The 15,961-nt window shown below is 37.9% G+C and overlaps 1 protein-coding gene across 1 annotated transcript in view; it reads left to right on the forward strand.

Moving 5' to 3' along the window:
- The window catches only part of LOC127789793 (serine/threonine-protein phosphatase 2A 65 kDa regulatory subunit A beta isoform-like), a 29,195-nt gene that overhangs the window by 11,808 nt on the left and 1,426 nt on the right, over positions 1 to 15,961 (forward strand). The window contains exons 3-9 of the mRNA XM_052318790.1: positions 3,962 to 4,074; positions 4,153 to 4,232; positions 4,504 to 4,645; positions 11,121 to 11,201; positions 12,624 to 12,728; positions 15,178 to 15,360; positions 15,863 to 15,955. Of these exons, the coding sequence (XP_052174750.1) occupies positions 3,962 to 4,074; positions 4,153 to 4,232; positions 4,504 to 4,645; positions 11,121 to 11,201; positions 12,624 to 12,728; positions 15,178 to 15,360; positions 15,863 to 15,955 (797 nt within the window). The remainder of the gene's footprint in view (positions 1 to 3,961; positions 4,075 to 4,152; positions 4,233 to 4,503; positions 4,646 to 11,120; positions 11,202 to 12,623; positions 12,729 to 15,177; positions 15,361 to 15,862; positions 15,956 to 15,961) is intronic.

The raw sequence follows: 15,961 nt of genomic DNA on the forward strand, positions 1-15,961 counted from the left end.
AACATAACCATATGTCCGATTTCTCATCGAAAAATATTCATGACAAGGTCTATAAATATCACTACATAAGAGGTCATTCTCATACAAATTATTAAAATGAAACCTACATGGTTTAAAACTTATAAGTGCAAAAACTTGTGGTATGAAGCCAAATCTAAACCAAATTTATGCTTCAAAATCCAAAATCATTTCTTTCTTTCATTCAACAACTTTCTCCTTACCCTTGGTCTAACTTGATCTAGGCTGGATGATTGAATGTGCTTAAGTGTTGAACCACTTGATGAGGGTTAGAAATCATTTTTTATATGATTCATGTTATATGTGTAAACATTTCCCTTGATATTTTAGTGACCTATGGAAGGTAACATTTACAAACCATTATCAAGTCGACCAACTTGCAAGATTGGTACCGGGGTGCAATCCAACGGTTCACCCATGGTAATAGATGTACCATTTCTAATAGCGCTATGTCAACCCTGTGACCACAGCAATCTGCATGCAAAGAAAAATCCATTTCTTTTTTAAGCAAGCTTTAAGAATCATATATATTCATGCATTTCATGTCTTGATGCACAATATTTTCAACAGTACATTTATCATGCAATAATGAATTTAGAATTAGCAATGAACCCTCATCTTTGGTTTACAAGCTTCAAAAGAGGAATACCCAATAGAGAGATGCCACGGTGGAGATGTTTAGTCTCCTCTTCTTTCTTCCCTCTCCCTTCCCTCTTCTTTTCTCTCCTCTCAAGCTCACACTCTTAACACTTGCAAAATGAGAAGGGAAGACATGCTCCCCTATTTATAGGGTTATAAACTTGGCCTCTATTCCTCCTTTGGAAGACCCAATTACCCTGGGCAATTTATTTAAGTTTTTCCAACTCTAAGCTTCCAAATTGGTGTAAAAAAATCCTTATTTCATATAAACAGCAACAATAATCACAAGCCTTAATCCCACTAGGTGGGATAAGCTACATGAATTCTAGACTTCCAACCTTCTCTATCCATTGTCATTGTGATGCATAGATACTAACAGTATTCAAAACCTCTTATCCCAAATCAAGTTTCATTCTGATAATTTTATTTCCAGCATCTTTACATCTACTACTACATCTTGTAAAGTGTTATCTATTATAACCCCTTCTCTATTCTTTGAATGATTCCTCCTTGAGTATTAACGTTTATATCCAGACTTGATCAACATTTTAGCCTTCTTGACAACTTATCTCATCTGTTGAAGACAAAGAATATCCATTCTTCCTCTCATCACTGTCAATTATCCAGAATTGACAAAGGGTCTGATTTGGTATATTAAGGATTAGAGAAGAATTTAGGAGGAGAGAGAGAGAGGGAATATTTCATTCATCACATGCCTTACAATCTTTGGCTGTGGCCATGTATATAGCTCACAGCTGGAAGTAACCAACTGAGAATGTACGCCTGGTGAAGCATGGCTGCTCCTAACCAACTAAGTACAACCCTCATAGCATAAAGAAGGAAAATTACATTGACTATCCTACCCTTAGGAATGTGACAATCACTACATCCACCACTTCCATATGTTTTCTGGTTTTACATTTAATGTTCCGTGATTCAATCCTTAGCCTCTGGTCAAGGATTAATTTCTTTGCTCACAGTTGTCTATAAAAATGTGAATCCTTGTGAATTTAACAGTATGTTTGAGCACCAATGCAGCAGTTCTAGCTTAGTTTTTAATGCACTCAAGAGATATAGTGTGTTGCTAAGAGGGTTATGCCCCATTGATTTACTTTTTTGTCCAGAATTTATGATATGAGATCAAATGATTTTTTTTTTTTTTATTGGCTATTGGCCACCTAGTGTGACCTTCCTCCTTTACTCGGGCTTGGGACTGAGCTGGCTGTTAGTAGGAGGGGTTACCTCCAATACTAGAATAGTTGGGGTTAATCCACTTGTGGACTTGTGCTTCAAATCAAGTGAAAGCTGAGTAAAATACAAGAAATGATATCAAGACCACAATCTTTTACGTATCAAGCTTGATAAGTGTTGTATTTTGAGAGGAAAAAGTATTCTATTTTATTATTCACAATACCAATTTACAAGGTACAACCATGGGATAACATATCTTCCTAATATATATGTACAACACTATCTAGCATATACATAATATATGTACAACACTAGTTCTAACACTCCCCCTCAAGCGGGCGGATATATCTCATATGTGCCTAGCTTGGTACAAATGTAGGCAAGCCGTGGACCTTGTAATTCCTTGGTAAGAAGATCGGCTAGTTGGTCATTAGAGCCAACAAATGAGGTACTAATCTCTCCAGAAATCAAATTCTATCTCACAAAGTGATAGTTTATCTCTATGTGTTTGGTTCGTTCATGAAAAATTGGATTAGAGGCAATATGAAGAGCCGCTTGATTATGAATCTCCAAATTTCAACTCTGTAAGAAGTTGCTTGAGCCAAATCAACTCATATGTGGCTAAAGGCATAGCCCGATATTCCGCTTCTACACTAGATCTAGCCACAACATTTTGCTTCTTACTCTTCCAAGACACCAAATTTCCTCCAATCAGGATATAATAACCCGAGGTAGAGTGCCTATATGTAGGACAACTAGCCCAATCTGCATCAGCATATCCAACAACCTGCTTGTGTCCTTTGTTCTCAAACAACAACAAGCCTTTACCAGGAGCACTTTTAAAAGCTTCCCAACCAGTCTCCTATATCGCCAAGGATTCTCTAATGGCTCCTCTTGTCGTGGTACAAGTTTAACATTAGGATCCATAGGAGTATCTATAGGCTGGGAATCAAGCATATTGATTTCTTCCAAAATATCCAAGGCATACTTCCTTTGAGAGATGCACACACCATGGGCAGATTGAGCTACTTTAATGCCAACAAAATACTTCAACCTGCCCAAATCCTTAGTCTGAAAATAAAAATGCAAATGAGTCTTCCACTATCCAATACCAACGTCATCATCTCCTATAATAACAATGTCATCTAAGTACACCACCAATAATACGACTCACTAGGAGAATGGCGATAGAAAACAAAGTGATTAGTTTTACTTCTACGCATACCAAAAGACTAGATGACAGAATTGAAATGACCAAACCAGCACCAAGGAGATTGCTTTAGGCCATATAAGGACTTCTTCAGGCGACATACCAGTTGGGACTCCCCTTGAGCAACAAAACCAGGAGGTTGTTTCATATAAGCATATACACTTCCTCTTGAAGGTCGCTATGAAGAAAAGCATTCTTAATATCCAATTGATAAAGAGGCCACTACTGAATAGTGGCCATAGAAAGAAAAAAACGAACATAAGCAATCTTAGCCATGGGAGAGAATGTATCACCATAATCTAGGCCAAAAATTTGAGTATAGCCCTTAGCAATTAGTCGAGCCTTCAAATGATTAATAGAACCATCTGGACCAACCTTAACTGTAAACACCTACCAAGAACCAATAGTAGACTTCCCCGGAGAGAGAGGAACTAGATCCCATGTCTCATTAGCATATCTTCCTAATATATATGTACAACACTATCTAGGATATACATAATATATGTACAACACTAGTTCTATCAATAAGTAAATAAATAAATGATCAATGCTCCCTTAACAAGGAAGGGAAAGCACCCAGGGGGCTGGGGCAGTTGTGCTCAACTCAACTGTAAGTTTGAGTACAATGCTCTGCTGAAATGCATGCCATGTTATCAATTACATCTAATACTGCATTTAGTTTAACTGCTTCCCAAGCTTTGCATTTTGCAGCTATAAGTTTGAAGCTTTTATCTTATTAGAGATTCAAAAGTTGTTGCTTTTAGTTGAGGAAGTCTGTGTCTTGATCAGTCAGTGGCCTAACTGTGCAAGGAAATATACTAAACACGTTATCCTTTGATAAAATTATGCTAAGAGATTGCTACCTTTATAGAAGGTGCTAAGAATGAGTTGTTTTTTGGTCAGATCAAGATTCTGTTCGATTATTGGCTGTAGAGGGTTGTGCAGCTCTCGGGAAGCTGTTGGAAGCCCAAGATTGTATGACACATATTCTGCCTGTGATAGTTAATTTCTCTCAGGTAAAGCCATCAAGCTTCTTTTGGATACTCTCTTTTGACCTTCTATTGTCTATGCATACCTTCTATTGTCTATGACAGGATAAGTCTTGGCGTGTTCGCTACATGGTTGGAAATCAATTATATGAGCTATGTGAAGCTGTGGGTCCAGAATCTACCAGGTAGTTATACACATGTTAAATTTCTGTTTCGTAGTTCTATCATGCAACTTCTTTGTACATTTAGTAGTTTTTTTTGTTATTTTTATTTTGTCTACCCTGCTATCCGACCTATTCTTAGAATTTGTCATATAAGCGCATTAGTCACTGTTGAACTATTATTGGATAATATTTGGTTTCTGTCTGTCATTGTTATGAATGTGATTGATGCTTTTGTGCTTGTTGTTTATTGAAATATTTTATATTATTGCTGATGGTTGCTGTGAATTTTCAGAACAGACTTGGTTCCTGCATATGTTAGACTGCTTCGGGATAATGAAGCTGAAGTACGTATAGCTGCTGCTGGAAAAGTAACCAAGTTTTCTCGAATTTTGGATCCACAGCTTGCAATTCAGCATATACTTCCTTGTGTGAAGGTATTAATGCTAAAGAAGAGCATGGTTTTTGAACAAACTTAGAGAATTTAGGAATAATACCCTCTAAGTAACAGGGTTGAAGAAATACTAACTGCTTCACGTTCATTCTTGATTACATGGTCCCTTTCAATACAGAAAATCTATCTATCATCTCTCTAAAATTTAGGAGTTTAAAATACAAAAAAACAACAGCAGATAAGGAGACAATTTTTGCCTTAATTCTTAGGAACAGTTGTAATCTTTATCTTCTTTCATTCAACTTGATCTGCTTCCTCTTTTTCGGATTTATCTCCTTTCCACTAAGATTTTTTCCTCAACACTCCCTCTCAAGCTGGTGAACAAATGTCTTTCATTCCTAGCTTGCCTCTAATCAACTCAAAACCTTGTTTGTTCATTGCCTTGGTGAGGATATCAACTTCTTGTAGACCTGTAGGGATATTTACCAGATTGATACCACCATCTTCAATCTCTTGCTTAATGAAATGTCTATCAATCCTCACATGTTTCATCCAATCATGTTGGACTGGATTTTTTACTATACTAATGGTAGGCTTGCTATCACAATATAGCCTCATAGGGTTAGTATTAGGTACCTTCAAGTTTTCCATGACCTTCCCTAGCCATATTACTTCACAAATACCTTGAGCTATAGCTCGATATTCTGCCTCAACACTACTTCTAGCTACTACACTTTGTTTCTTGCTCCTTCATGTCACAAGGTTACCCCATAATTTTGTGCAATACCCAGAGGTTGATTTATTGTCTTCTAAGGAACTTGCCCAATCAGTATCCACAAAACCTTGAATTCCTCGGTTTTCATTCTTCCTGAATAAAATACCCTTCCCAGGAGTTCTTTTAAGGTATCTTAGGATATGATAAGTAGCATTAAGATGTTTGTTAGTGGGTGAATTCATAAATTAACTTACTACACTTACTCATATGAAATATCAGGTCTTGTAAGAGATAAATAAATCAGCCTTCCTACTAACCTCTGGTATCTACCTTTATCAATTGTTGTTTCTGTCCCATCTTCCTTAGCTTTCTAGTTGGGTTCCAATGGTATGCTGGCTAGCTTATGACCAAGCTTACCTGTCTCCCTTAGTAGATCCAATGTGTACTTTCTTTGAGAAATAAAGATTTCCTCTTTACTCCTGGCTATTTCCATCCCTAGAAAATACCTTAGTTGTCCAAGGTCTTTGATTTCAAATGCCTGCTACAACTGTCCCTTTAGTGCCTTTATTTCCTACTGATTGTCACCTGTAATAATAATATTGTCCATATAGACAATTAAGATAATTTTCAGACCATTAGCAGCATGTTTAGTGAACAAAGTGTGATCTGACTGTCTTTGTTGATACCCTAGTTGATGTAAGGTGGTGCTAAACCTTTTAAACAAAGCCCTAGGGGATTGTTTTAGCCCATACAAGGATTTCTTTAGTCTGCAAACTTTTTTTCTTTTCTTTTTTTTTTGAAAACCAGGAGGGATTCTCATATATATCTCCTCTTCTAGGTCCCATTGAGAAATGCATTCTTTATGTCTAATTGGTGTAATTCCCAATCTAAAGTAGTTGCAAGAGATAATAGCACGTGTAGAATTAAGTTTTGTAACTGGTGCAAAAGTCTCTTCATAGTCTATACCTTATATTTGGGTGAAGCCTTGGGCCACTAACCCGTCCTTATACCTCTCAATACTCCCATTAGATTTGTGTTTTACTGTAAACACTCATTTGCTTTCTACCACTTTCTTGTTTTGAGGCAGATTCACCACTTCTCACGTGCCATTCTTTTCCAGTGCATCAATTTCCTCCATTATAGCCCTTTTCCAGTTTGGTATTTGTAAAGCCTCATTGATGTTCCTAGGTATTTGCACTTCATCAACCCTAGAAATAAATGCCCTGAAATTTGGAGACAATCGAGAATATACCAAATGGTTAGAAATATGATATTTAGTGCATGATCTCACCCTCTTTCTCCAAGCAATTGGAATATCCAAATCATATAATTCAGGCTCTGCATGCTCTGCATTTTTTTGCATTTTCAGTTTTGTTATCCTCCTCAATAGGCATTGTTTTAGGCATTGTTATTTCAGCCCTTTCATTCTCTTTAGGTACCGAACCTTCTTCCAAGGTTAATGAATGGCTTTGTTTTGGTTCAAGAGTCCTTTGAGAGTACACCTATAGTGGTGGTTGTGACTTAGGAATTTCTTCTTGAATTTGTTGTTCTCCCCCTTGATTAGTTACATAATTAGGAATAGGAGTAGAAGAGGTAATTGTCTCAGGAAAAATAGTAACATTCTAGTCACCCCTGCCTTGCTCTGCACTAGGAATCTCCCCCTACAAAGGTTTGGTAGAGTAGTAATAGTGATTCTCAATAAAAGAGACATCACAAGACACAAAAAATTCTTAGTGTTAGGGTAATAACACTTGTAGCCTTGCTGTGTGGGAGAGTAGCCAACAAATATGTACTTTAAAGACTTGGGATTTAATTTGGAGTGATAGTGGTGAACAAATGTTGTACATCCAAATACTTTTGGGGATGAGGAATTGAGCATTCAGGTAAGAAGAGGATAGGAAGCAATAAGAGCACTCAAGGGAGTTTTGAAGTTGGGAACCCTAGTGGAGAGTCTATTGATGAGGTAGGCAGCAGTGAGAACGGCTTCTCCCTAGTAGGAAGTAGGAATCAAGCTGGTAAACATGAGGGTTCTAGCTATTTCAAGAAAATGACTATTCTTTCTTTTGACTACTCCATTTTTGTTAGGGATTATAGGGACATGTACTCTGATGAACAATGCCATTCTCACTCAAATAGGTCTCAAATTCGGTTAAAAAATATTCTCTTCCATTATTTGATCAAAGGATATGGATTGAGGTTTGGAAAATATTAAGAACCATTTGATGGAATTTTCTGAATACTTTGTATACTTCAAATTTTTCCTTCAGCAAGAATACCCAACACACCTTGGTATGATCATTTATAAAGGTGACAAACCAGCGAGTGTTAGTTAGATTTGGAACTTTTGTTGGTTCCCATACATCACTATGTACTAGATAGAATGGTTTGGTTGGTTGATAAGAATGAATAGGATGTGAAGCTTTTGTTTATTTAGCAAGAATGCATTACTCACAATTGAATGACTCACTTATTTTATTGAAAAACAAGCGAGGATACAAGATCTTTAGGTATCTAAAGTTTGGATGGCCTAATCGTCTGTGCCATAACTGGATGCTAGAATTTGAGACAACAAAATATAAAAACGAATTATGTAACTTAGAAAAAATAGGGGTACCAGTAGCTCCCTTCACATAATATAGTCCCTCTTTCTCCTCAACATTGCTAATCATCTTCCCCAAAATTAGATCCTGAAATACACAATGAGTTAGAGAGAAAATTACTTTACAATTCATGTCTTTAGTAATTTTGCTGATGGACAATAGATTGCATCTCAATTTAGGCACATATAGGACAAATTTCAGCCACGAATCATCAAGATATACTGAGCCTTTGATAGGATACTGATAATAGTCTAGCTTGAATTACTTGTATTATTGATAATCGAAAGGAATTACAAGGCTGGAAATTAACAAAATGAAATTAAATTGGACATTCGAGAGGTCCATGCTCTCCCTCTATATTCACCAAAATATTCCCCCTTCTACTCCATTTGCTTCTCTATTTATATGAATTTGTTGCCCACACATGCCCCCCCCCCCCCCCCCCCCCCTTCGCTTTTCCCATTCTACCCCTTAATTGAATTTGTTGTCTGCACATGCACCAATTGGCCTTTTCCCATTTTAGTATCCCTATTCTGCCCTTATTTCTTACGTCTTTGGTAGTGGAATGTTATGGGCTGCCCACGGAACTCACCTTTTCCTCAAGGTGAAAAGTAGGGAACTGTTGCAAGGTTCCCTAGTGGTCCAGGACCAACTTGGGCTTGGAGTATGTGAATCTTGTCTTCAATATGCTGGGCTGTCTCCATGATTTGCGTTACACCCAATGGCTGTAACACCCTAATTTTTGCCCTAATTTTTGGCTTCAGCCCATTAATAAAGATGCCCTCCAGTATGGCCCCAGAAACTTTGCCCACCGAGGCCGCCAAAGTCTCAAAGAGGAGGCGGTATTCCTGCACGGAGTCATCCTGCCTGAGGGCCAAAAGCCTCTCCTCCATTGATCCCTCATGCGAAGACCGAAATCGTTTACTTAGGCGGATTTTCAACTCCTCCCGGCTCTTGACTCTATGTCGCCTTTGCTCCCATTGAAACCAGGTGAGTGCATGCCCATCGAAACAGAGAGCCCCTAAGTCTAATTTCTTAGCCTCCGTCAATTGGTTGACGGTGAAGTATCTCTCGGTCTTGAAAACCCACCCATCAGGGTCGCCCCCTTCGAAGATTGGCATCTCCAACTGCCAATTTCTACCGTCTTGCCTCCAGAGAGCTTCGTCCTCCATTCTGACCTCACGGCTACGTTTCCCCTATGTTGGCGAGCTACCCATGGTAAGGGATGGGTTCACCGGTACGTCCTCTCCTCGTTTCCCCTTTTGCCCCCTCTCCTGCTCTCCCCACTTCTTCACCAACAAGTTAAACTGTTCCAGCATTGTCGCTAAACATTCAAGAGGTCCACTCTCTCCCTCTATATTCACCAAAGTATTCTCCCTTCTACTCTATTTGCTTCTCTATTTATAGGAATCTGTTGCTCGCACATGCCACCCCCACCCCCCCCCACCCCTCCTCGCTCTTCCCATTTTATCTCTTAATTGAATTTGTTATCTGCACATGCACCAATTGGCTTTCTCCCATTTCAGTATCCCTATTCTGCCCTTATTTCTTACATCTTTGGTAGGGGAATGTTATGGGTTGCCTATCAGCCTTCTCCATTAGCATAGGAGATTGTACCATCTGCCATAGTTACCTTTATAGATGTCTCACACTATTTGTAGTTAGACATTCCATGCAAGGATCCAGTCATGTGGTCAAAGGCTTTGGTATCCAGTCCACAATCCAATCATTCATATTCAGCAATTTAGAGAGGTAGCACTTATGAAAATTACCTTGTTTTGCAAGGGAGGCTATTGGGTTAGGTGCTTCCAAAGAATTTGATGGTTTTGTAACCCTTGTTTGGTTCAAAACTTGTTGCCAAAATTCCAGTTGATCTACAGTTAAAGAAAAATTTGCAACTTTACCTTCTTCAGCATCTACTGCATAGGATGTTTGTTGCTTCTTCTGACGTTTCCCTTTCCAATTTGCTGGCTTCCCATGTATTTTCCAGTAGGTTTCTTTGGTATGGTAAGACTTGTGGCAATGATCACACCATTGCTTTTCTTTCTGAGATTCTCCATGAGTTGCTGTTGTTCTCGGTTTAGAAACATCAAGGGCTAAACCACTTTGGTTATTAATCTCAGGTGATGCATGGAGCATGACCTTCTTCCGGCTTTATTCCCTCCTAACTTTGACAAAAGCCTCCCTGTTAGATGGAAAATGTTTTGTTCCTAACAACCTTCCTTTAACTTCAAAACACTGTGTTGTATTCTCCATGTCTGAGTAAAGGTTTTGAGCCGCCTCCCATACTTCTTTTGCTGTTTTGTAGAACAGATAGGTCCTCCCTATCTTTGGCTCCATGGAATTGATGGGCCAGGCCATTACTATGGAGTTTTCAGCATCCCATGCTTCATAGTTTGCAGCTTTAGGATCTGGTTTTGGAATCCCCCTGGTTAGATACCCCACTTTCCCTTTGCCTTTCATAACCAAAAGGACCGATTGAGACCATTCTTGAAAATTAGTCCCATGGAGCTTATGTTGAGTGATTTGAAGGGTGTGGTGATCTAGAGAAATAGGGGCAGCAGTTGGAAGTATAGATCGAGAGGTTGTAGGGCAAGTAGTTGAGGCTTCACTAGTTGGCGAGGAACTAGCCATCTTGAAGCAGTTTGTGTGAAAAAAGAGGTACGCAGTTTACCGGAAACCTAGCTCTGATACCGTAAACAAACTTTAAGAGAATTTAGGAATAATACCCTCTTAAGTAATAGGGTTCAAAAAATACTAACTATTTCACATTCATTCTTGGTTACATGGTCCCTTTAAATACAGAAAATCCATCTATCATCTATCTAAAATCTAGGAGTTTAAAATACAAAAAAAACAACAGTTAAGGAAAGAAATTTTCTCCTAATTTTTCTCCTAATTCTTAGGAATAGCTGTAATCTTTATCTCCTTTCATTCAACCTGATCTGCTTCCTCTTTTTTCGGATTTATCTCCTTTCCACCGAGATTTCTTCCTCAACAGTTTTGTTCCTATTGAAATCTTTTTGTCAGTTTATTTTGTTAAAAATCACTTCTTGTTGTTGTGTCTATCGTGCTTCAAGTTGACATGATAATATATATGTGTGTGTGTGTGTGTGTGTGTGTGTGTGTGTGTTACTGGCCTTTTCTTCTGCAGGATTGAAGTTCATATGCAATGCTATATATAACTGCTGTGTCTTCTACAGGAACTGTCCTCAGATTCATCACAGCATGTACGTTCTGCTTTGGCTTCAGTTATAATGGGAATGGCACCAGTTCTTGGAAAGGTACTGATCTTTGATAATTAGGTATTAGTTTACTATGTAGCTACCTCTCCTTGAGGTATATAATGATTTGACAAAGGCAAAATTTCTGTCTTTGGTCATATGCAATAAGGTTGAAGTGGTACTTATAGAAGATAAGATGTGGGAGCTATGAATAAGATGGTTTGAGCATGTGAGAAGAAGACCAATAGAAGGTTTTGTTAGGATCGTGGATGGAATCGAGGAAATTTGTTGCGAGAGGGAGGGGAAGACCAAAAAAAAAAAACCTGGTGGGAAACTCTTAGCATGATAGAGGATATAATGACCTAATAAATGATATGGCCATGGATAGAGATGCATGGAGATCTAGAATTTATGTAGCTGATCACACCTAGTGGGATTGAGGCTTTGGATTGTTGTTGCTAAATTTCTGCCTTTGCATTCTCTGGTGTTTTGTGGATGTTAGCTGGTTAGTCCCAGTGATTCTACATGTCTGATTCTGATCGCCACCATGCTAGTTCTGTTGGCACTGAATATTCATCACACTTCTTCTAAATATTATTTTCAGCAAGCAGCTTCATGGAATCTCTATTGCTAAACTATAGAGTCTAACTAATCAAGACCTGTTGCTTCTCTTGCCTGAGTGCTATTTTGTACATATAATGACTAGGAAATGTTTGAACTATTGGCTTCAAAAGAGATACAATAGATTCGAGTTCAAAATGGTTGCTTGGATGTTGCATCGGACAACTTATTCTTTTTGCATTCATATTGGAAACCGTTGGTCATTTGTCCCCAATCTTCTTGAATTTGCAGTACTGCATTTTTAATTAAAGTGCCTTGTCCGTTAATGCCAAAACAAACCCAAATCTAGTTTGTTTCTTCAAATCTGTTAACCACTCAGCCCTGCAAAGATGCAACTTCCTACTAATGAACTGGATCACTTGTCTCGGATCTTCTGGATTCTTTTGTGGTCAGCACTAGAATGGTTGTAGTGCCATATGCTGTTCCACTGAATGATCTAGATTCTGGGCTATCAAAAGTCATTTACCTGTCATGAATTGGCCCTTGAAAAAAGTTTTAAAGTGGTGTAAATTGTACTAGACACTATCCAGACCAAGCCCTCAATTTTTCATCTTTGAAATATTACAAATCTTCAGTAAATTTTATGTTTCATCAATGGTAGAATTAACTTTTAATTACTCACTCAGCCATGGCTAAACATGATTATTTCCAGAAAATTTTAGCACCTAGTAAATGTAAGAGCAAGAACTAAGCATCCAATTGTGATTCCTTTGACAAATTGTCAGAAATTTTCAGGGGTTGCTATGCTCGTGGTCTTTCTTTTCTAAAGAGAGTGTCAAACTGATTCTTGTTGATTCTCTATGTAATTTTTTCTTTTCATACATTTAATTGACCTCCAATTCTCTCCACCTATAATTGCAGGATGCAACAATTGAGCAGCTTTTACCAATCTTCCTTTCTCTGCTGAAAGATGAATTCCCTGATGTTCGGCTGAATATTATCAGCAAGCTTGATCAAGTGAATCAGGTATTTCAGTGTCTCTACGATGCAACAAGTTTCATGCATTCTTGTTTTTTCATGCATGGTTCATTTCCTTCTACCTCTAATTGTAGTTGTTATAAGATGGAAGTATCTAGCATGATGAATATAGGACTGTCATATTCTTTACATGAATGGGCCAACTTTTTATAGTCACAACCCATACTCCTGAATATTTTTAAAATCTCTGAAATGATACCAAGTATTGCCAGAAATCAAGATTCACAAAGCTATTTAAAGAGATACATTGTTTCACTATCATATCCGATGTATGAAATTACTAATCTTTCTTGGAAATGGTACTAATGTGTTTCCTAGGAAGAATTATTTTCTTACTTCATTGAATTGAGGATGACTTGCTCACTGAACTAAAAAAACAAACAAATTGAGGATGGCTATATATCTAAATAACATGGTTTAATTCAAATAGAACTTTGAAATGTTGCAATTCATATGCTTGGGAAATCACCTTTTACATAGCTTTCTAACTAATCCTCTTTTTGAAGGTTTGTATAAACCTTCCACTATATTCATATCCATTTTCAAAAAGTATTTATTTCTTGAGAAAATTGTCCACTTTTTTCCCACTGTAGTATTAGGTGATAGAGAGAGATCTGATTTATTTATTAGTGTGTTAAAGGAGGTTGAAGGGAATTAGATATACTCTTTTATTATATTTTATATAAAGGGAATTGGATATGCTCTCTCTTATTATATTTTATAGAATTAATTTTCCTTTTCTAGACAAGATTTCTCCAAAAAAAAAAGCCAGTAGAGAGAGAGAGCTCGTGCCACTTTAGTGGAAGTCCTTCAATTTGTCAATGAATTTCCACGTTGGATTATCCCAGGTGAATTTCCAAGGGGGACTATATTTTACTGGAGTCAGGGGGAAGTTGCTCCTTGGGGAGTATCCCAGGTGGCTAGCTGATCGTTTGTCACTGATCTCTGACCTTCCAGAATCAAGGAAATCCTTGGGCTACTGTAGGGAAGGCCTGAAATATATGGACAAGAGATTGTGGAGTGATAATGAAGAATCTTTTGTAAAAGGGTAGAGCCTGTTTGGTATTACTGTGCTTATAAAGCCCATCCGCTTTATTGTAAAAGATTTAGAAAAGTAGGGTTTGGTAAAGCCAATTGTGCTTTTAAACCATGGCTGCTTATCCAAAAATGCAAGTTAAGCTGGCTTAAAAGCAAAAGCGAGAGATCCCCTATTTTTTATAAAATGTTGAGCATCTTATAGTGGGACCCACATTTATTACTTATTGTTGACTTGTTAACCATCTTATCTAAAGCAATTAGATAGAGAGATAACTTTTATCTTTTATATTATTGTTTTTACTCTCAGCATGGCCCCTCAAGTGTAGCCAGGCTTCATTGTTTAACTTGTCCAAACACATGAAACTATTTAAATATTGGGTCAGTGATAAGGTTTGAATTCAAGATCTTTGCCTACTTTAGTACCATGTTAAATTGTTAACCACCATCTTATCTAAAAGCTTAAGTTTTTACTAACTTTTTATCTTTTATATTATTAGTTATTCTGTCAACACCTACTTTTAACATTAATAAGCACAAGATCACACTTGGTTACCAGACACTACTTTTCCAACACTGCTTTCTGCACAACACAAAAAAGACAATGCCAAACAGGCCCTTAGGCTGTCACAACCTGGCTTCTTAAGGTTGGTTGAATACTGAAATCAGATTTCATGGATGCCATGGTCAGGGTTCTCCCAGCCCCTAGTGGAAAATCTCTTAGCTTCTCCATGACAGGTCTTATGTCCAAGTTGACGGATTGTATAGTTGGCTGGGTTAATACTGTTTCTCTATTGTACCGGACTAGAGCATGGAAGACATAGTTGAGGTCTCAGCCGTTTATGAGGCCAGAGGTTTCTGCCAAAAGAATTGCCTCTTTGGTTGGTTGTAAGGGTGTTGCCCCCCCACCCCCCCAGAGAGAGAGAATGTGCTAAATTTGGTCAATGAAGCACCTTCTGTTAATAACTAGTTAATAACTTCATTTGCATTCAGGGAACAATGATTTCATTGCATGCCTTGTAAGATGCTGCAGTTTGCAATTGCCAGTTGTAGAGAATTTTATAGTCCACACTCTTTATTGGTCTAACGACACCCTTGGACTAGTAGTAGAGCTTCTTCATTTGGACCTGAAGATCAAGGGTTCAGACCATATAAACAGCCTCTTTGCCAATTGGAAAAAAGTTTTGAGTATATTTAGCCTCCTTCAGTGGCAGGAGCCTTGTGGGCCTGTTGTCCCTCTTCACGCTTTGTCATTTAAATGTGCCATTGCTAATCCATCTGAAACAAAAAAGAAAAGTGCCATTGCTAAAAGACTTGCATGAACTGCTTCTATTAAGTTGCCATATATTTACCATTATCATAGTTTTATTCATTTAGTTGTTGATGTAACCTTCTCATGTAGGTCATTGGAATCGATCTGCTCTCCCAGTCCCTGCTGCCTGCAATTGTTGAACTTGCAGAAGATAGACACTGGAGAGTTCGGCTTGCAATAATAGAATACATTCCATTATTGGCAAGTCAATTGGGTGTAGGGTTTTTTGATGATAAGCTTGGCTCTCTTTGCATGCAATGGCTAAATGATAAGGTTTGTGAATTTATATCAAAATGCACACTTCCATTGGCAAGTCAGTCAATTGTAATGCATCCGAAGATTGGTCATATGTGGTCTGGAACTCTTATGTTTTCAATGATTTCCGTGTAAAGGTTCCTGCATTCCAAAGTTGGCAGTGTCCACTGCATACATAAACACAAGTTTCCTCCATTTCTCTGAGAGATGAGTTAGTATGAAAACATTGAAATATTACAAATTATAATGTCGACAAAATTACAGAAATGCATATTATGATTCTCGCTGTAGTTTCACATAGCTCATCCCCTTCATAGTTCCTGCTTGCATAATGTTCACTCTTCCCAGCCTGGTGTGAGAAGTTTGTGTTTTATTTATTATTGTTTCCTTAATAATTGGTTGTTGTCGGTAACACTTCATATCCAGCAGTTAGCAATGTGCTCTTGCAGTTTCCAAGCAGTGAACATCTTGACTTGTTCATATCAGCTTTGCTAATTCTTTTAGGGGGTGTGCATTGTAGGTTTATTCCATTCGTGATGCAGCTGCTAACAACGTGAAGCGCCTTGCTGAAGAGTTTGGTCCAGAATGGGCAATGCAGCACATAGTTCCACAGGTACTG

Source organism: Diospyros lotus, chromosome 14 (genome assembly GCF_014633365.1).
Source record: "Diospyros lotus cultivar Yz01 chromosome 14, ASM1463336v1, whole genome shotgun sequence".
Taxonomy (NCBI): Eukaryota; Viridiplantae; Streptophyta; class Magnoliopsida; order Ericales; family Ebenaceae; genus Diospyros; species Diospyros lotus.